At 39.7% G+C, this 21,706-nt stretch overlaps 1 protein-coding gene across 2 annotated transcripts; it reads right to left on the bottom strand.

Annotated features, from left to right (window-relative positions):
* Nucleotides 1-1,869: 1,869 nt before the first annotated feature.
* Nucleotides 1,870-20,366, bottom strand: kcnk10b (potassium channel, subfamily K, member 10b). Of its 2 annotated transcripts, none has more exons than XM_039785099.1 (7): nt 20,278-20,366; nt 15,404-15,819; nt 6,225-6,342; nt 5,349-5,509; nt 5,016-5,208; nt 4,778-4,920; nt 1,870-4,026 (listed from the first exon to the last, which is right to left on the bottom strand). In XM_039785099.1, coding segments are annotated over exons 1-7 (1,680 nt in total). In that variant the 5' UTR covers nt 20,279-20,366; the 3' UTR covers nt 1,870-3,378. The 2 variants fall into 2 exon arrangements, with proteins under 2 accessions (XP_039641033.1, XP_039641032.1); XM_039785098.1 differs by lacking the exon at nt 20,278-20,366 and adding an exon at nt 19,670-20,091.
* Between the last annotated feature and the right edge of the window lie 1,340 nt (nt 20,367-21,706).

The following is a 21,706-nucleotide window of genomic DNA, read 5'->3' as shown; positions in this document are numbered from 1 at the left end:
GAAAAGGATAAAAATTAATTTAAGCGTGCAGAGAAGCGATGCTTTGAATAAACTCCGTAATTTGAGAGCATTTGCAGTGTGTCTTTGTGTGATTTATCTTTGTCTTCATTACCTTGATTTTTTAAGGGTAAAAAGGTGATTAATACACTAAATAGATGTTCAACTTGAGATTATTAAATAGTTCATAATATAGTACTAGTACTAGTAAGAGTACATAGCAGCATTTAGTAGTTAATAACTGTATAATATAGTAAAATAACTGTAGAGATAATTGAATAATGAAATTAAACTAGCCTACATAAAGTGCTAAAGAATATTTTCAAATTTGTCTACATTGTTTTACAGGAAAGTATGTCACTAGAAATAAATGCAATACATTATGCTAGAGGTACCATTAACCAGTAACTATTTTCTATTCAGTGCTGTTAAATGGAACATAACTCTTCACAGTCACATACCAGAAGAACACCATCCATTAGAAATTTCCAGGGAAACTGTATTAGGCCAAGAAAGTTGACATTTTTTTTAACTGAACAACACTCTCCTAAATACACATTCATCTCAAAACTGCCCGTTTTATGTGTGCCAAAATATTTTGTGAGGATGATGGCCAAAACACCAGTTACAGTAAACAGTCTGTAACCCGTACCCAATAAGATTAGGTTGCATGCTGGCAACATTCACGCCAGTGTCATTTGTTCCACTAAGCCAGCAAAATACATTTGTTGTTCTAGGTGCGTAGCTGGGCAAAATTACAAGATTATTTTCCTGTATTGTGTAGCCAAGAGCATCTGGGGCTAGCTTTAATGATTAGACATGTACGTATATGTTTAACCAACAATTAGCCTTTTTCAGGAGAGACATTTTGACATGTCACAAAAGCACATGCGTGATTAAAGTGATGGTTCGGAGTAGTTTCACCCTAGGGTCCTTTGCACCATGACCTCGAGCCAAACACCCCCCCAGATCAGCTGAATAGCTTAGCGCAGGGGCTAATGGATCCGAAGTGTCTCTTAACATTACCCCACTAATAATGCCCGAAATGATACCAAACGTCTACAGTAGTACAAATAGGTTATGCTCTCATAAAACGATGGATTGTAAAGTTTGTAAGTACACCAGAAGTTTATGTAAATAACACTTGCCTGCTGGTTTCTGCTCTCTGCTGTTGTTGTTGCTGCTGAAAGGCGAGTGCTTAGGGACGTCTACAAATTACAACTCCGAAAAGAGATGCAACAAAATATTAATTTAACTTATTTTTTAAAGTAAGTGCTGTAGTATAACTAGCAGGAGACAAGTTATAATTGAGGTAAGTTTGGAGACATTACCTTATTTAATCATTAAATTAATAAATATTTTTGTTGCATCTCTTTTCGGTGTTGTAATTTGTAGACGGTCCTAAGCACTCTTACTGCCCGGTAGTAACAGCAGCAGCAGCAGCAGCAGAGACGAGAAGCCAGCAGGCAAGCGTTATTTACATAAACTTCTGGTGTACTTACAAACTTTCCAATCCATCGTTTTATGAGTACATAACCTATTTGTACTACTGTAGACGTTTGGTATCATTTCGGGCATTATTAGTGGGGTAATGTTAAGAGACACTTCGGATCCATTAGCCCCTGCGCTAAGCTATTCAGCTGATAACGCTACGCTACGCTAACTCGTCCAATGTTAGACACAGGTGAAAAAAGCTTCTGGGGGCGTGTTTGGCTCAAGGTCATGGTGCAAAGGACCCTAGGGTGAAATTACTCCGAACCATCACTTTAATCAAATGAATAATGGCCAAATCCCATTTAGCTGTTCCAGTTTCAGGGTCCTGGTATTGTGCATGCTGTCCCATATGCTAATGCTTTTATAACAATTACCAGATTTCAAATGTATTCTCATGTTTATTATCTGGAAAAAGGCACTCACTACATTTAATGTGATCTGTTCATAAAATAAACTGTATACAACAAACTTGTCACAGGTCATGGTCATGAAAATGTTAATGATATCAGATAAACAGGTTACAAATACAACCAGTGTGTGTGTATTTCGCCTTTAGAAATGCATGCAATGCACGCTAGTGATACATTTAATAATTCTGTAAAATGTAAAGAAGGCGCTGGGTAGTAGTGTCAGTGCCTGTTTGTAAAATGTGAATAAAGTTAAAGCTCATGTGTCAAACATGTTAGTGAGTAAACCTCTAGGAACTACAGGAAAACACATTTCAGTGTGAAGATGATTGAAGCCACAATGTTTGACCGTTTCAGAAAAGAAATAAAAAAATAAAAAAACATGATATATTAGGTTCATATTTTACAGTTCAATGGAAAATTCAACTCAAGTGCTTGACTGATATAAAAAGGAGTCAACACAGATTCCAACATGCTTGATGAATACAAAATCAACAGCATCTCATTCATTCATTAAAAAGTAATTTAAGAAAGAAGACTGAAGTCTAAAGACATTTGTGATAAAAGTGAATGTCATATACAAAAAGGTTTTCAACATGGCTGACAATCCAATGGCCAAAGATGATTAAATGTGTCTTGTCAGTTGAATTCCAGCTCAGTGTTGATCCACAATGGTGGCAATCATTACTGAAATAACATGTTTTCACAAACTATGAAAGAAAGCAGTATATTTCATCTAACTAAAACAAAAAGAAACATTATTACAGCTGTCATTTCAAGCTTTAAAGTTAGTCAATCAACTGCTATGATTGTATTTTAATATCTATGCACAATCAAGGAGAATAGATATGAGCTTTTAGTATGTAGTAGTTTTACTGTTGGTTGCATTTTCAAAGTCACATACCATGTAGGAATAATTGTACATGTCAGCTAGGCAGCTAATATTGTCTATTGATCCAGTGGAAATACAACCTCCATTCACTTAACGTTGCAGTCCTTTAGTAGCTGAGCTAAAAAATAGCCTCCACAGTATGATGACAAAGTTGAGATCGATAATGTTTCTGAAGATGGATACCATGAACCTAGCTCTCTGGATGTCCTGCCCACATTATTAAAAAATAAGATTCAACATTAACAGACCGCTGTTGCACAAGTGTCTCTTAAGAGTAGTCAAGGCTGAAAGACAACAAAGCTGGAAACATAGCTCCTATAGAAATAAAAGTTCTTAAGAAGCCCATTCTACAGTACCATCCGATATGAGGTATTTTAAGTACAGCCTCTTCTGTCTCTTCAATTTTTTGGCAACATATTTTCCTCCCGTGGCTATGGCACGATGACTAAATTTCCTGGGAGCAGTTCAAATATAAGCATAGGAAACAGAAAGGCACATTTATTGACATCTCAAAGGATCATGCACTCTGTCTCTTTATCGTTCACTCTGTTTCTCTCTCTGTCTCTGAAGCACTCTTCCATTCAATGCCTAGTCGTTCCCTCTGTCTTTGGCATCCCCGGGTGTGTACCCATTCAACCTGTTGCGATCAAATGAGCACTGTGCCAGGTTTGTCAGACTGGTGTTTCCTTCTTTTCTTTCTTCGTTTTCCTCATCTGGCTCCCCATCTTCTTCTACTTCCGTCCTCTCCTCACCTAGCATGGCACTGCCATTGCTTATGCCTACACTCGCCCGTCGCTCTACTTCATCAATGTTCCTCCGCAGCTCGCGGTTCTTGTTACGTCTGGCCAACTTAGTTAGGGATCCAAAGCGCAGGTTGAAGAGATTCTCCTCTGAGGAAGACGCTGTCTGTTGCGTTTGCTCACTCCCCTGATGGTCGTACGGCCCACAGGCCCCCTTCAGCCTCAGGTTGTTGAGCTTGGTGTCGATGCTCTCCTGAGAGGAAGTCTTGAAGCGACCGGCATCCAGGCTGGCGAACAAGGCTCGCTTCTCTGGAGACAGCATGTCCAGGGAGTGAGCTCGCTGCTCCAGGCCAAGTTGACGGCGCTCCATGCTGCGGATGGTGGCAGCCCGCTGGAGCTTGTCATGGATCTCAACACTCAGGCGGCGTCGCGTTTCACGGAACTCTGCTCGAACATTTGCCTTCCATTCAGCTGCATGAGCTTTAATCTCCCCAACCTGTGACGACAGCGCAGTAAGGAAAGGATCCGGAAAATATTTGGAAAACACATGGGGTACAATCTGCAGCAGCAAGACATTGTCATTGTGATACATTATTCTTTCTAAAATGCCCTGAAAACAAATTTCTCAGTCAGCTTCTTAGTGTGAGTGATGGGGTCTTGAATGATAACAAAATCTTCTGACAAAGATGGAAAAGTTTTGGTTATTTCTTGGGTATCTGGACTGGTTTTCCTCCCATCTCTCAGATAGAAGTTTTTCTGTGTCACATGGTCCTACATGTCTGAAACTGCTGCCCTTTCCTGTGGTGTGCCTCAGGGTCCTATATTGTTTGCATTGTATATGCTTCCCCTCTGTCTTATTATTAACCAGTTTAAAAGGTATATAATTTCAATGTTACGCTGATGACATCCAGTTGCATGTCTCTTTTAAACCTGATGATACTGAAAAATTGGCAGTTTGTCTGACTTCAAATTGTCTGACTGCCATTAAGGACTGGCGAACAACTTTTTACAGGTCAATGCAGATAAGACCAAGGTCCTTATCGTTGCTTCAGGTAACACAGCTTCCAAAGTGGTGTTTGGGGTCTCTTTCTTCAGCTGTACAGTCTAATCTCAGAAATCTCGCTATTACATTTGATTATGCTATGTATTTTCATCAACATATCAAATCATTGACCCGTACATGTTTCTTTTAATTAAGAAACATTGCCAACATTGTAACATTGTATCACAATCGGAATGAACCTCACCTCCTCTTTGGTCTTTTTAGACAGTACTCTGAGCCAGTCTCCGATCATGCTGAGGACAGCCGCAAAGTACGCCAAACCAACCAAGATCCAGAACCACACCAGAGGCTTGTACCACTTCATATAGTCCATACTACGGTTACCACCTGGAGGGGGGGGAATACCAAAAATACGTCATGATAGTTTGACAAAACAGTAATCTACATCATGACAGAAACAACCATCTGCCGCATAGATCTACCTGCCACATAGTCTCCTATTCCCACTGTAGTGAGTGTGATCACAACAAAGTAGATGGCTTCTAGTGTGGTCCAGCTCTCGATGTGTTTAAAGATGACAGCAGGGATGGTGACGAAAACAATGCAGCCAGCCAGGATGAACAGGATGGTGGACGTCACTCTGATCTTAGTCTGGCTGATCTGTTTGTGTTTTTGCTGAGAAAACCAAACAGGAGAGATGCTATGAGAACAATACACCAATTAAAAAAGATAAAATGATGATACTGTGATCATCAAAGGCCCAAAGGAACAAATATGAAATAAAAAGAACTAAAACTAACAAACTTGCAACTGACCCTGAATATCTTCTCAACTCTCAAGATGCTTTTCACAAAAATGGTCCCCAGCTGGTCTCCAATCCCCGCCAACAAGAAGCCAAAGAGAGGTATGCCAAATATGGCATAAAGGATGCAAAAGATTTTCCCACCCTCCGTGCTTGGAGCTATGTTTCCATAACCTGTCACAAACAATGAAAACAGGAGGAAGAGGAAAGAAGGAAAAACAAATGGTGATAAAACATGGCCGAGAAGACGTTGTCAGGGGCAGGCGGAGGAGGTGGAGTGTTAAGAGTAAGATGGGAAGCAGAATAATACAATCAAGATTTTCTTATGCAACATAATCAATTGAAGCCCATGTAATACTTATTAGTTCCTGCTTCAGGGGTCTGTGGTAAATAAGCTCCTAGAGAGACAATAATTAGGTTCTTCTTAGAGAAAATTGCATTATGGCCCTACAGTGACAAAGATACACTGAAGAAGACAATGAGACACATCAAGGACAGTTCTATCATTAATATTTTGAATACAATTTTATTTAATCCAGAGTCTGGGTTAAACCAACTTGAGCAGAATAATTATGTAATTGTAACTTATGTAAATTGAAGCTGGAGGTATTAGTTCTTGTATTCTAACTTTTGATATTTCAAAATTAATATATCTAGACAGAGAGGTAAATGAATCAACTGAAAGCCAATGTTTAGCAGTACATTAGCAAATGCCAGTTGCTTTATTTAATCAATGTCTTTTTTATTTATTTAATATTTAACACTTTGGCCTTCCGTACTTTCTGACCATACTCTGGGTAACGTTTTATTTAATTAGGTAAAAAATGTTTTACAATATCGGATTTAACTGGTATTAGAGCATTAAAGAGTGACTTGGTTAAAACCTTACCTATGGTTGTGATGACAGTTCCAGCAAAGAAGAAGGCACTGCCCAGGTCCCAGTAACTGGAATTGTAGGATACGTTTCCAATAGGACTCACTCCTGCATTTACAGCATCTATGGAATGCTGGAAAGAGAAAAATGTATGAATGATTTTGTGACTGGGGGAGAGGAATTAATCCTAGATCCATGTCATAAAGCTATGATAACAAGAAGAGCTAAATGGATGCAGTTACAATTAATTGAATCTGTTCAATATTATTTTATTTTGCAGTGGAATCACATCATGATAATATGATCATGTTATCGTGTTACAAAATGCATTTATTTAAAAACACACTAAGCAAACACAATAAGCACTGCATTAAACATACCTTACATTAAACATACCTCTGATTATTTCATAATTTCAACATTTTGCATACAGTTCGTCAGTAGATACATATGTCTGCTGGTTGTGACCAGTTGAACTATAAAGTAGTTTTCCTTGCTTTATCCTAAACAGGAAAAATAATCCAACAATTCGCAACTACTGTCCTCAAGCATGGTCTTTTTTATATAAAAAAATATCCTCCATCTGATAAAAAGTCTATGCAGGTAATTTTAGTATTATGCAACACACTGTCACAGTTGTATTATGCGCATGAAAAAAATCAACCGTTATAATGTCAACATATGAAAACACTCTGCCTGTGGACTTACAGTTGTTACAGTATATGCACAAACATCTAGCACGAGATCTGTTCACATTATTCAGTGTCTGGCTCTTCACCTGGAGCTGTTTCTCCTCTCTGCATTCTTACCCACTCGGCATGTTTTACACTTTTACATTTTACGTTAAATAAATCTACATAGACTTTATCTCTCTTTTCTTCTGTGTCAGCCTTTTCTTTAGTCCCTCAGCTTTTCTTTATCCCCAGCTTGTCTCAGGAAAAGCATCATTATTCTCATTGATTACCTTCTGGGTTCCATTATGTAGCCATGAAAAGTTAATCTACTATGTTGTGTTCTTTCTGAATTCCCTGTTTATTGGCAGTTTATTAGAAAGCATTTATTTTCTTATCTCCATGGAAATTAATAGTTCAAATTTTGCCTCTTTGCTCCAAATAAACATCACTTCTGCTGACATGAAAGTCATTGTGGGGAATGCCTTTGGTAAAAATAGCTGTATTTACCAACATTCTTGGGTAGATATAAAGTACAGCTTCTTCATTTACAGCAACCCCCAATGTATCCATTCAAGCTGTTAGTGAGATGCACGTCCATCTAATAAAATATATATCAACTCTCATGACATACATTTCAAACCAGACAGAGCGGAGGACCACTTCCACACACATCACTGCACATGCCTTTTCATAATCTTGCTTGTGATTAAATCGGCTCCATCAGCGCAGCTCCCCTTATGAGACAGATTAATGTATCTAAAATTAGCCAATTACAATAATGCTATTTCATAGGTTTTAGCAGACACAGCTACTTAGAGACAATATCAAAGTGGTAATTATATACTAAACCCCCAAAAGCCTAATTCTGGAGTCAAGGGACATCTAAAAAAAGCCTCATAGATCTGAATACTTTATGAGTAGGTCTATTTTTGTCTTTCGCCCTTTTCACGCCAAGTTCACACTGCATTAGAAATGTGGAAAATCGTCCTTCTCCACAGGCAGTTTTGAGGCACGCAGATGCTGATTTGTGTTGCAGAGTGTTAATTAGGACGACAAATGGGTTTTTTGTTTTCACACGGGCTCTCCTCCATTTTGATTGCACAGAAGAATCAGCACACAGACATACTTGCAGACACACAGTCACCACCAAATGAATTAAAATAGGCTCTTCGCTAATAAGTGTTTTCATGTTCTACACTGAGAGCAAGTTCATTCACTGCAGATCTTCATCTTCTCAGTTTGCCTTTCTACCCCACCAGTAGCACCTCCAGGAGGTGGCCAAGTGGGGTGGGCAGCCAACCTGATATAGTCGCTGGCCCCCCCTTGCAAGCCGCATAAGCATAATATCTGTGTCCGGATGCCCTCAGACTTTTTATGAAGACTGGACTGAGTTTGGGGTTTTCAGTTTGCTGTGTTTTTCCTCCTGTGTTTCTGTCCTGCGTTTCCCTCCTTTGCCCATCTACACACCTGCTCTCAATCAGCCTTGTTCGCCTTCATGCTCCCAGAGTTGTTTCCAGCCATCAGCTCCCTGCCTGTTTTCCTGCCTAATGACCTCATTCCTCTCAGCTTCTCGCTCCATCTCTCCACCTGCCCGTCATCCCCTCATCAGAGTAGTTTGTATTTAAGTCCTCTGGTTTTCAGTTTAGTCTTCGATTGATCCTTTGCTTTCTGCTTTTGTGATCAGTTTAGCCTTGGCTGCGTGAACCATTGAGTTATTTTTTTCAACTTACTGTTACCTGTAATCTCCTGCGTTTAGGTTTAAGTGCTCCACTCTTTATCACAATGTGCAAATTAAAGCTGTTTTATTGTCATTTTAACCCTCGTATTGTCTTTCTGTCGACAATATTTTAGCAATTATTGACGCTTTTGACATTTTTGGACGGTTTTAACACTTTGGAGGCTTTCTTTGACACTTTCGACACACTTTCCTACATACTCACCTGCTGTCCTCTGGTTCGTCTGTTTGTAAAGCATAAAGTATAAATTATTACCCAATTCTGTTTTACATCTAGGCTTCTTGCAACTTCATTCAGTTATTTTTGGGAAATTTTGAAAATGAGTCACATTTGACCTGAGGAAAACAGGGTGGTAAAGGAAAGAACTAGCCTGAAGAACAATGAATCGCCAAACTTGTGTATATGATATGTAACGCATTAAGACAGGATTGTTGTGAAACTCAAAATGTTAACTACGGGTATTAGTCCATGTATGTCAGTTAAAACAATAACTGTAAAATAAGAAACCAAAGTATATCAGTATGTTATTCCTTAAATCTCATATTGACATAGTTTTCAACTAGCTTACTACAACAGCATAATACAATTCCTGAAATTCAGTTATGGCTTTTGGTTTTGGTGCATCACCCCAAGATTTCCAGTGGCTAAATCTGGCCACCCCTATGAAAGATTTGTGGGGCACTGTACCCCCACAGCAGGTGATGGCAGTAATCTAGCCAACATGGTGCTTCACTCTCTGTGAAGCGGTGCCAAGCACTCTCCTCTGCAGCACTCTCACCTTCACAAATATCTGTAGCCTACAATATCTAACACCTTGAAGCTTTTAAGCTGCACACGTGACTGCCAAACAGGAAGACTCTGGTCCATCACAGATAAGAGTGATTTATCATAACTGTTTGTGAAGTGATTGGAAAAAAAACAAAATCTGACTTTGATACACAGACATATTACACTCATTGGTCAATTCATTAGGTACACCAGCTGCAGTATTGGGCGCCTGGATAGCTCAGTTGGTAGAGCAGGCGCCGATATATAGAGGTTTACTCCTCGACGCGGGGGGCCAGGGTTTGACTCCGACCTGTGGCCCTTTGCTGCATGTCTCTCTCCTCTCTCTTCCCTTTCATGTCTTCTGCTGTCCTCTCAAAATAAAGACCTAAAATGCCCAAAAAATAAACTTAAAAAAGTGCAGTATTTCCCTGTGACGTGTAGTGAAGGAGTGTAAATTAGCATAAAATGAAAATCAAGAAGGCTAATTTGAATTTGTTCTTAATTGAGTAAATGCACTAAGTTACATTCCACTGTATACACAGCATCTTGTGTTGAGACATTTGATGTCATGTACACGTCTTGTTTTTTTATGCACATTGTGATGACCCTGAGGAGCCAATTTCCTCATTACTGTGGCATTTTAGATATAAAATAATAAAGCATCTAACTGTGATAATCGTTTTCACAAACCACCACAAATCCATATCATCAACTGAAAATGTCAAAAATCACATCGTGACTGTTGGTTGCGTTTCCTGATGTAGATTCACTGCAAGTAGCTCAGTGTTTATGAAAGTGTATTTGTAGATAAGTGACTCATCAATAAATGAGGCTTGACTGGTGTCAATAGCAGCATGGCTTCACAGTGTGCCAAAGTGTGAGTCATCCCGACGGCTCTGAAAAAGCCAATTAGGTCTGCTGCCTTTGTGGGCGTACACTGGCAAGGTGGACAGCACAGATACTAAGGCAAACATGAGAAGGTCAAAAGACATGCATGGACACACACATGCTGTGGAGCAAAGCTTTGCAAGTGCATCCCCTTCTGTCGTCTCTCGGACACACACACTGAATATACACACACATGCCTCCCAAGGTCGCCATTTTTCTGTCAACTTCTCCGCCAAACAGTTCGACCACAGTGAGTCACCACAGCTGTGTCGCCACAGAGGATCTTTGTCTGAGTGACAGGCTTGACACAACACGAACAGGCCGATAACAGAACCTGTTAGAGGACCAGACAGCCTCTTTGATGGAGTGTGAAGAAGCATGTCCTGAAGGCCTTTTCTTGAGACGGCAAAGAAATAAAATGTGTTATTTGTCAGTCTGAGTTTTTTACATGGCATGATATTCATTACTTTTTGCAATGCTTAGAATTGAAGTACCATCATAGCTGAGTGATCGATCAATATTATTTCTTCTGATTTAAAGAAAAAGTTTGACATGTTGGGAAATTCACATTCTTGCAGACAGTTAGCTAAGAAAACTGATACCACTCTCAAGCTGGTACGTAAAGCTAATTAAACTGCTAATTAAATTCTCATCTGCACACAAAAATACACAAAATAAGTTGTGGTTAACCAGGGGGTTAAGTCACTGCTCCCACCTAAAAATTGCCTGGCACATAAACCATACCTTGTCGTTTTACACTATGGTTTTTGTATGAATTAAACAATTAATATATACATAGGCTTATGTTAATTTTTTTGTTTTATAGTTGACAGTTGAAGATTTTTTGACATTTGGACAGAGCCAGGCTAGCTGTTTCCTTGTGTTTCCAGTCTTTATGCTAAGCTAAGCTAACTGGCTGTTGGTGGGAGCATTGTATACTTGTAGAAACTAACTATACAATATATACTAAGAAATCATTATTATTATTATTATTATTATTATACATGAGACATGGTGTAGACCTTCTCATCTAACTCTCTGAAGAAAAGCAAATATCTCAACATGTCTAACTATTCTTTTCATACATTAAATTTGTCAGATGTAGCTAATATTGTAAATGAGTTCAGGGAAAGTTCATAGTGGCACATAACTGGTGAGACATGCTGTCATACGTTATGTCATGTGTCTGAATCTGAGCATTTGTCCAGGAGACAGTCTTGTCTATGATTCAGCTGCTGTTACTACTGCTGCTGCTTCATGCAGCAGGAGGTTGGTGACTGCTGGCCTGTGTAATAAATAATTGATTCCCTCCAGACTACAGGCACACCATGCTAAAGGTTTTTTATTTCCATGGTATCCTTAGGAAATACCGTCATTGATTTTTTTCACAAAGTTATGACAGCACTTTTGTGGCTTAAAGGTTGTGCGCTGCAAGGGAAGAAGAAGAAAGGATGCTTCGCTGAGAAAGAATAACAGAAAATATGTGGGTGTGAAGAAGGAAGAGAGAGAGACAGTTAGGCAGTCCAATATTCACTGGAGCAGTATTGAAGAAGTTACCATCAAATGGAGCCATTCTAGCGGAAAGTGGAGCACACCAAATGCCATGTGGAGGGTTGTCTCTTTGGGGTTATTTCAAGCTTAAGAGAATCAGAGGGGTCTACTGTGGTGCCAATGTGAATCTTGTATTTTTTTCTCAGACTACTTAAGAAAAACATGAAAACCACATAGAGTATTCAAAAAAGTTTTTTTTTATTTCTTCTCTTCTGCAAGATCTACTGTATTTCCGTATGTGTTCTGCAGAATACTGCTAATAAGGTACTCCTGTTGGTTAAAAGGCATTTGCCATTTGGTCCTTGTGTTTGTGTCACAAACAGTTACTCTCTAAAGAAAATATCCCTTTTTTTAAGAACATTCTCTGCAAAGGAGTGTTTGAGTGTGTGTTCTCAGTCCTGCTTTTTTCTATCACGGCACTCCCTCACATATCAAACTTTCCACTCGGCAAACTGCACACCGACACATATCAAATTATTGTCTAAGCCCGCTTCCAGTTGCACATGTCAGCTTGACGTATTGACCTTAAACCTCAACCTATAATTCTGGGTGTGAGTGGTGACACCATAGGAAGACATGCACTGTTAAGTCAGAATGTGATGGGAATTTGTTTTTTCACAATCTGCTTTTTATTTGGTCCAGTTCACACTGATATTGGTTGAAAATAAAGGCTTTACATGCCATGTTGGCAACATGTGGAACATTGCCGAAACAGCATGCTTCAGGTCAGCTTGAATCAATTTACTGCGTCACAGTTTAAGGGGTGGCAGTCATATTTTTAACAACCAGTTGTTTTATCCAGGTTCACATGTGAGTGATCTGCCACAAAATGAATCATTCTTATAGATGCCACATTTCATTCTATGATCAGACAGACTTTAATGTAGTGTGTAGTGTGAGTATTAACTATCACAGGGTCACTCAGCTCCTGAAATATTCCTGAATCTTACAAACCCCAAACATTTTACTAAAGTCCTTGTTAAAATATATATTAGGTATATCACACAGGCTTTTGGCTAGAAGACAGAGAAATTTGTCTTAGAACAGAAGACAGCTTAGAAGACAGCACTGCTCTTGTAGCCGTGAGCTAGTTTCCTTATTTAAAACATGTGGGTGTTGTTAAAGCCTCACTCTGGGATTTCATATTGTACCAATACAATTATTATTAAAGGTACAAGGCATTCAGATACATGTCTCAAAACATACCACTATTCTATTGAACAAAAAAAATGTGGCAGATGCATCTGGTTCCCCACCCGTTCAGACAGATTGCTGGCTGGGCCAATCACAACAATGTACTGTATCTCATATGGGGCGGGTTTGATACGATGACTGACCATTTGCGAAGCCTTTGGCTTTACGCAAAGTATGTGATGACATCATTTTTGGCTTGTGCACTCTCGCACAAGGGGCACTACGGTGAGCATGAACCTAGCTTGGTAAAGAGGAGCACCATTGCAACATGGCATCATGACTTTGCGTAAACATACACGCCATTTTCCTAAAGCCAAATGGTGTGTTATCTGTACGCATTTTGAGCTATGTGTACGCTGTGTACAGCGGATGTAAACATACACACCACGTGGCGTCGCCGTGAACGTGCCGTACTATCGCGAGAACAACGTCACACGCATGTAAAAAAAATAAAAATAAATAAATAAAAAGGTTGGGTTTAGGAAAAGAACATTGGGAAAGGCTTTCGTAACATAAAAAAACTAAAAGAAAAGAGACAAAAACACGACGGTGACCAACGTCACACGCTTAGGAAAACAATAAACAGTTGGGTTTAGGAAAGAAACATTGGGGAAGGCTTAAAAAAGATGGGTGAAAGTCCTGTGTTTTACCCATCCGCCACACCAGCCAACCTTCCTCTGCGGACTTACGTCTTTTCATACTACTCGCTATGGTGAAAATTCACACGTAATGTAGGTAAATGGCGGCCAAACTAAAAAAACGATTATGCGTCTTGATAACACGCCAAAATGGCATAAGAATTGGCGTGTCATACATACGCCACTTTATGAGATCAGTCTGACCATTGAGACATTTTTCCAAAACAACCAAGATGTCTGCAGCCGATGTGGAACTTTCTGTTAAAGTACTATTTTCAAACGGCAAAAACGGCAACACTCGTTCACAGACATATTGATGCTACACAACCACAGCTCACCTCTGCACGCTGTAGTCTGTTTACATTTGTCCATCGCTCAGCACTACGTCACATGTTTCGTTGCTCTGATTGGTTGTAGGTCTATCCAATTGTGTCATAATCGTTGATAACGCCCCTTGGGAATCAAAAATGAACTGAGAGGTTCCAAACTAACTTGCATTTGGGATTTGGTCTTGCGATGTCAGGCTAACTAGTAGTAGTCTGTTTGCCAACAGATGCAAAGTCTCACTGAGCATCATGGGCATCTCTGTGTTTAACCTGAAGGTATTAATGTGCTTCCTGCTGAAGGATGGACCTGCCTCTAAGTGTGCTCATGACATGTACTCATTAACTGTCATCAACCAGGAGGAAGTGAATAGAGGGTGTATATTTATGATGCTGCTTTAGTCACATATATATATATATATATATATATATATATATATATATATATATATATATATATATATATATATACATATATATATATATATACCAACTACTTGCATATACATACTTAGGGGCTAAGTGCACCTAAATAGAGAAGTACAATAACAACAATCCCTTGTACTGGGGGCTGACAATCATTTCAAAAATTTGCAACAGATACTATACTGGAAAAATTAAAGCAACAGGTACAGCCACTCTGTGGAGTGTAGAGTAGCTGAGTAGTGGACTTAACTCCATTCTTCCATTCTTCACCTTGGGACATTGGTCTCAACTCAATGGTCCACTTACGAGCTTTTTCTGAGCTTTTAACTACATGTCATCTTCATTAATGAATGGAACAGGAACAGGTGTCATAATATATAAATATCCATACAATGACCGCTTATTGTCAGTATAGCAGCATAGCAGTTAAGGAGCAATGTCATCATTCATTTGGACTCAATTAATTATTTTCACACATTGCTATTATGAAAATATTGATTAACACAGCTTTAAATTAAGGGTAGTTTGCCATAAAAATAAATTAAAAGTTGTATGTGGATGTGAGCTATTCTGTCAAATTCTGCAGCAGTCCATGGACAGCGAAATTGAAGGCTTGATTTGCTAAAGGGCAATCTGGATATCACAGGAAGTAGCTTCCAAGCTTTTCAAGATTAACTAAATAACCCAAGATCCTCTAATTACCCCTGATGCAAATAACCATCTATAAAACTGCTGCTATAAAGTCATCTGACTTTCTTCTCTTATCAATCAAATTGAATGCCACTCAGAATTATTAAGCAGATCATTTTCATTAAATATCTTACCTTCTTATCCTCTTACAAGCTAATCTGTTCGGTGAGGAAAATATTCAACAAATGCAATGTACTATTCCAGGGCTGTCTGAACAGCTGGAAGGAGAAAAGTTTGTTAAATGTGAATACCATGTCTCACTTAATGTAAAACTCCAAAAGCTCATCTCCAGTTTCAATAACTCACCTCGATGAGCTTGTCCAGCTCTTCTGGAGTCACACAGGGGTGTTTCTCCAGGAACAAAGCTTTCTCCAGCGTGATACTGGTCTTCTGGTTGCTCTCAAATGGCTGCTCTAGTGCCCTGAATGCCAGACCTCCACACACCAGGTAGAGAACGACCACGATGAACACCGCCACCACCGTCTTCCACTTCATCACCGAGTGGAGCGCTGCGACCGTGCCGTCATAGCTGGCGTCCATGCTGGCCACCACGCTGGCAGAGCGGGAGGAGATGGACAGGCGTGGCAGTGGACAGTGACCATTGGTCTTAGGGTCACAGCCCATGGGGTTCTGCATGGTGGCCACACTGGCCTGGACTAGACTCGACTTAGCCATGCCAGGCTGGACCTTTTTGGGAGGGACCATGTTGGTCTGGACCGCCACTAGGAAAGAGTGAGAGGGAAGAGTGAGAGGGAAGAGAAGGCTAGATTAATTCATGTTTTGTTTGTTGGAGCATACCAAGACAGAAACAATTCTGTATCTTCTGAAAGTAATTCTGATGATTTTTTCAGGGAAATGAAAATGAACAGACTGTTCTTGGCTGAAGGCCCTGAATCTGTTACAGTTATGAAAACAAATGTAAAGACAGATTGAGCGTTCAGAAATCACCGCACAGGTTTGGACTCAGCACCTGGACAAGAAAGACATGCCTCTGTTTTGCACACTGAACTGTACTTTATGTGGACACAAGCTCATTACAGCCACTGGAAATCTATATAGCCTTCTGCATGAAGCATTACAAAGTGATTTCCTTCTATTACTCTGAGCTAATTAAGGGCTCTTCATCTTTACAAAGCCAACACTCAAAGCTATCAGCAAAAAAAAGGCCTGTTTCCAGTCTACAGCTGCATCAAAGCGGCCATGACAACATCATAACATTCTGAGAATTTGTTAAGTCATCGATCCTCTGAAATAGAGCCTCAGAAGCCCACAGCTGCCTCCGCCTCAATCACTAATGTGGAAAACCTTGTCATCAAGTTGTAATGAATGGAACACCTGTAGGAACCTGAATTAGGGACAACAATCAAATGGTAAGGAAAAATAAGAACAAACATTTACATACAAATATTAAAACACATACCCTTTGCAAGTAAACCCCTACAGTATAGGTGGAGGTGAAAATGGAATTACCCTCTTTGCTGAGAAGCAGGATTCAATTTTTCTAATAGACTGTAAGAGAGGGAGGGAAAAGTGTCACTTTGAGTCATTGGCTTCTGGATGGGTTTAAATTAAATGCATGGGTGCTGGAGCAGGTCAACCAAGTGGCAAGCAGCACCTGGAGGCAGCCAAATTTAGATTTCTATAATATGTATAAAGCATTGGATAAGCTATTTAGAGCTCAGGCCTTTACCCCTGACGCCCCCATCTCTCTCAGATCGGAGAGCATGGCGTGCCTCAGAGCCATGGTGGCGCCTGTTGTCTACAATGATGCAACTATCGTAGGTTGGAATACGAGATGGATTTGTTTGAGAGAGGCACTCTTTCATGGGATAGGATCACTTATGGGATATGCTAAGTACAATGTATGCACTCAGGCACACATCCCATGATGAGTCAAGGGCATCCAGGAAGTGTCTTATTCTCTAAGCCAGGAGCCTGTATCATGAGTGAATCAATAACAGCCAAGTGATGTCAAACGCTTAGGAAGGTGCAACACCGCCACTTTCAATTCATAGTACTAACCTTTAAGGGCGGTGGCTGGCTATTTTTAGAACATGAGATAAATTAGAAAATTAGGACTGAGAGGTAAAGCAGCAGAAAGAATATAACTCTACATTAATATGTTCTTCTGTATTTGGTGCAGTCATGATGATGGATGCAGTTGAACACTGGCAAATTAATTGCAAATGGGACCAAATCCATAACTAGTCTTACTGAGACATGAATTGCTTTTTATCTCATCTTATGAGTGAGTGAAATTAAATAAATCAGCTCTATGCAGTAGGGCAGCAGCAGCTGTACACTGTAGGGCAGTTCAGAAAACTGGATCTCATTAACTTTATTAGTTTAGTGATAAAAAAAACTACTACATGTATAAAAGCATATGTAAACAAATATATGTCTATATCTAAGTTTTAAAACCATAAAACCAAAACCCAAACTTGAGGCTATGTGGCATTCATCTAAAAACCTTTCAAACCACTAAAATTGCTTCATATTGATTTTTGCAAATTAGATAAGGCCTGAGTGGAAAGCAGCTTTTTATCTGATAGTATCTGATACTCTCTCTCTCTCTCTCTCTCTCTCTCTCTCTCTCTCTCTCTTCTCTCTCTCTCTCTCTCTCTCTCTCTCGCTCTCCCTCTCAGCCCTCACTATCTGTTTCCAGAGCAGAGCCAAATCAGAGGAAATGTTCACTGGAGACTCAGGTCCATAAAAAATTGAAAAAATATGTGGATGCTGATGAGGATTTTGATGATAGCAATGAAATGTTGCATCAACCATTTACCACACTGTTTAGTGAGGCACAGTTGTTTTGGGCCACTGAATACATTCAGTTTGTCAACATTTCAGCATGTCAGCTGCATATTGTGTGTAGAAAAGCATTATTTACCCACTGATGAACAAAAGACAAAAGTAGTAGTGATAGTAAACATGAGTGCACATTTTGGGCTGGCTCAGGTCGGCTCTTGGCCCTATTATTCCCTATGGTACTAGACAGGTTTTAGGCATTAAACTCACCAGCTGAGACTCACAATCAAGCGTCAAGTCAACCTGAATTGTTAAGGCCAAGGACTTCCAACAAAAACGAATTTCAAAATAAAACCTTTACTGAGGACGTTACAAGTAGTCCAAGGTCCAGGTCCAGTACCAATGTAAGACCCAAGCAAAATCCCCATATTTAAGTAACCATATGTAAAAGATCATTCACATTAGCGGGCACAGATGAGGAGTAATCATCTATTTCCTATAAGATTAATTATTTGGTAGAATCAGTAAGCGATTTGTTCATTTTTAACAGGGGAGATAGACCTAGTTCGTTTCGTTCACCTGCAAGACATGAAACTGACAGAATCACAATAACAAATCTGTCTGCTACTTAAGCACCACGGACAGCACCATTGGATTTATTAATGCACACTGCTACTGATACAGAGCCATGGTCGGGGCCATATTCTAACTTGCACAAACCTCAGTCAGATAAAGGATCAATAAGTCAGGCAGACTACTACACAAACATATTCAACTAAACTGCCGCTGGACTCTCTCTCCTACTAGGGGATGAGAGGGGGATGGCAGGTGTTCAAGGGGCATGCATTTAGTTCAGTTTGCTGAATGGCATCCCCCCCTCAAATCGCCTACTGAGTATCATCCAACTTGAGTGACCAGCCATGTCTGGTAGTTATAATCGGAAATTATAGCTTCATGCAGAGAATTTCATGTGGCAAATCCTTTAGGCAACATTATTCTTTAGGTAGTCTCGCTTTGCCAGACCCTCCTCCAAAGCGCGCTGAAGGAGGGTCTGGCTACTCCACATAGCATTCGGGGATGGGAGGAAAACATGCTCTGGTTTATTGGCATTTTTTTAAACCAATCATAATCGTCATGCGCAGCGCTAAGTGCTGGACGGAGCCGCTGCTAAATAGTCGTACGAGAGAAAGCTCAGATTGGACAGATAGTCTAGCTAGCTGTCTCAATTTAACCTGCAGAGATCTGAGGAGCAGTCAACAATAGTCCTCATAAATCCACCGAATTTAAAATTCCAACACGAAGAAAGCGGAAGGAAACGGAAAATACATGCATCCAGGGGAATTTCCTGCGGCACCGGAGTATTCCCAGAAGTGGAACATCAAGGATATAGATAGACTATTCTTTAGGAAACATCTATACATGCTTTTATTTTGACATCTTTTCCGGTTTCACGCTAGTTATTCCTGCCAGCTTGAAGCACTTGAATCTCTGCTCCCAGCAGCGTTTCCTTGCACAACAGAGCACACGGATGATGGAGAATAAAGAAATACGCCCAAGCGCTTTTTCTCGTGTTAAGGGTCCTTTTTGCAGTATAGAAACATAGACTACAAATAGCCTAAGAGAAAACACAAAGTAAAATAATGTGTAAAAATGAATAAGAAATTGTGCTAAATTGTTCAAGCCTGTGAAAAATGTAGCCTGGTGTAATGTGTTGCGTCTCAGGTAGGCTATATCGCTAAGAGATGCTGTTGAGATTAGGAGTAGCCAAATATTAATTAACATTATCTAAAGTTATCAGACCATAAGAAAGCAGTGTTCACCAACCTTGTTGTTCGGGGTCCCAGTTAACTTGTTTCCTTGGGGTTTCTATTGGAAATTTCATCTCTATTTTTGTTCTCAATCGAAACGTAAGGGAATTTTGTTCAATTCGATTAAAAAATACAGAAAAAGAAATAACGAGGAATTCTCCCACATCTTTAGGACATCGTGTTTTCGTGTATCTGGGTGTAAAGTGTACGGAGGAATAAACGCATCGCAAAACCGCATTGTCTGCCCCTGCTGTCCCCCCTCCTTTTTTCTCCACCTCGCTTGGACGCGCGGTGTTTGTCTGACAAGAGAGATAGGTACTTGGACCTTTCAATGAGCCACATCACGTCTCACACTCAAACACAAACACACACACACACACATCAGTGGTCCGGTCCACAAACACAACCAGTGTGTCCAAAAAACAGCAAGACTACCCACGCGTTACGCCGGCATCAAGAACAACGGGGAAGGATGCTCTCCTCCCTTTCATTCCTTAAGCGCTCTAGCCTACTCCACCTGCATTTTAGGCTACTGTAATTAGCTGGAGGAGATGTGCCTCCAGCTTTGCATCAGCTCCGTATTCATTCCTTTTTTATAGGCCTAATCCGTTTTGGAATACTCACTCTTTTCTTTATCCCCCAAAACACGATTATCCTCTCATGGTTTGGCAACGGTGGTGACGGAGCACATGGCGCAGGGCGGCAAGTCCGAGATGTACGCCAAATCAGCAGCATTGACTTCAACCATTACATCATTCACATGTAGCCTATGGGAAACAGTGCATTATTTATGAACTTCGATAGCTAAAGACAAGTCATCTCCTCTATCCCGTCAGACCCCCTAACTGTGTAGCCTACTAAGTCAGATGATGAGGCTCGCCATTTTAGTGAGCAATTTAGACTGAATTGTTTTCAGGAAATATCAGGTGGAGTTCACAAGAAGTCTGTCGGCTTTGGCCAACGTGTAACTTTTTCTTTTGATTTTGTTGCCAAAACATCCTACAGGTGTTGCAAGTTTTTATTTAAAGGACCACATTATTTTTTTGTTTTGTCCACCCATTCAAGCAGTATTTAATATTTTGTACGCTACATCTCACTGATTCCCATTCATTGACTGTGAAAGTAAGCCTGCATTGGACTGAAACATGCTTAAGAACTGCTTTAATTTTTGTCAGTTATATAACTGCAATACAGCAATTTCATACAACACACTCAAACGGAGAAAAACAAGCAAGATAAAAAAAAACTCAAGTAATTTAAAATTGATTAAATAAATAAATGATAAAAAGTTTTTTAGAAGGGATATGCCATATGATTCTGGGCCAGCAATGAAAAAAGAAGAAAACCCATTGCTGCCTAGAGAGTAAAACCACTTTAAGAAATCTATAACGATTAGGAATTTTTTGAATAAAGGTTAGCAGTAATGTAACATACTGTATGTGACACTCAGCATACAGAACCATGGAGGACACATGTATCCAGGGGAAAGAATGTGGAGTAAAACTATATATACTTTATTTAATCAGGAAATCACATTGAGATCAAGATCTCATTTACAAGTGAGACCTGAGAACCAAATGAAATATCAAACAAAAATACAATCAAATGAAAATAAGAAAGATTTAAAAATCAAGACAAGTAGACAGCAGTATCGGCCAATTGGCCCATTGGTATTAGTGCATCCAATTTTAGATTACTCTGTAAATTATTCCAGAGAAATGGGGCAAAATATCTGAAGGCTGTCTTTCCATGATTACTTTTTACTGCAGGGACGGAATGTGTAAACCAAGTGTTTTGAGTATGGTGTCTTTGGCTCAGGAGTGAAGACAGGTAGGGGGGGCAATTTTTGTAGGGCCATCTTACCTTCTGATATAAAACACAGTGATGAGTGCAATATGGGTTCCCAGTTATAAATCTAAGAGCTGAATGGTAAACAAAATCTAGAAATTTAAGGTTAGAGATGGGGGCATGCCTATAAATATTTTTTTCATAATCCAAAACAGAGAGAAGGGTTGCTTCCACGATCCGTTTCCTACAAAAAAAAGGAAAAGAA

Source organism: Perca fluviatilis, chromosome 20 (genome assembly GCF_010015445.1).
Source record: "Perca fluviatilis chromosome 20, GENO_Pfluv_1.0, whole genome shotgun sequence".
Taxonomy (NCBI): domain Eukaryota; kingdom Metazoa; phylum Chordata; class Actinopteri; order Perciformes; family Percidae; genus Perca; species Perca fluviatilis.
This window is presented reverse-complemented; position numbering and strand designations above follow the sequence as displayed.

What these genes read in the sequence shown, in the direction of transcription:
- kcnk10b (XM_039785098.1), bottom strand. Translation starts at nt 19,727, where the DNA reads ATGAAATTTCCAATAGAAACCCCAAGGAAACAAGTTAACTGGGACCCC. An exon ending in CTGGGACCCCGAACAACAAG is followed by an intron (nt 15,820 to 19,669) that starts GTTGGTGAACAC and finishes ACTCTTTCCTAG; the next exon opens with TGGCGGTCCAGACCAACATG. An exon ending in CTAAAAAGACCAAAGAGGAG is followed by an intron (nt 4,027 to 4,777) that starts GTGAGGTTCATT and finishes CTGTCGTCACAG; the next exon opens with GTTGGGGAGATTAAAGCTCA.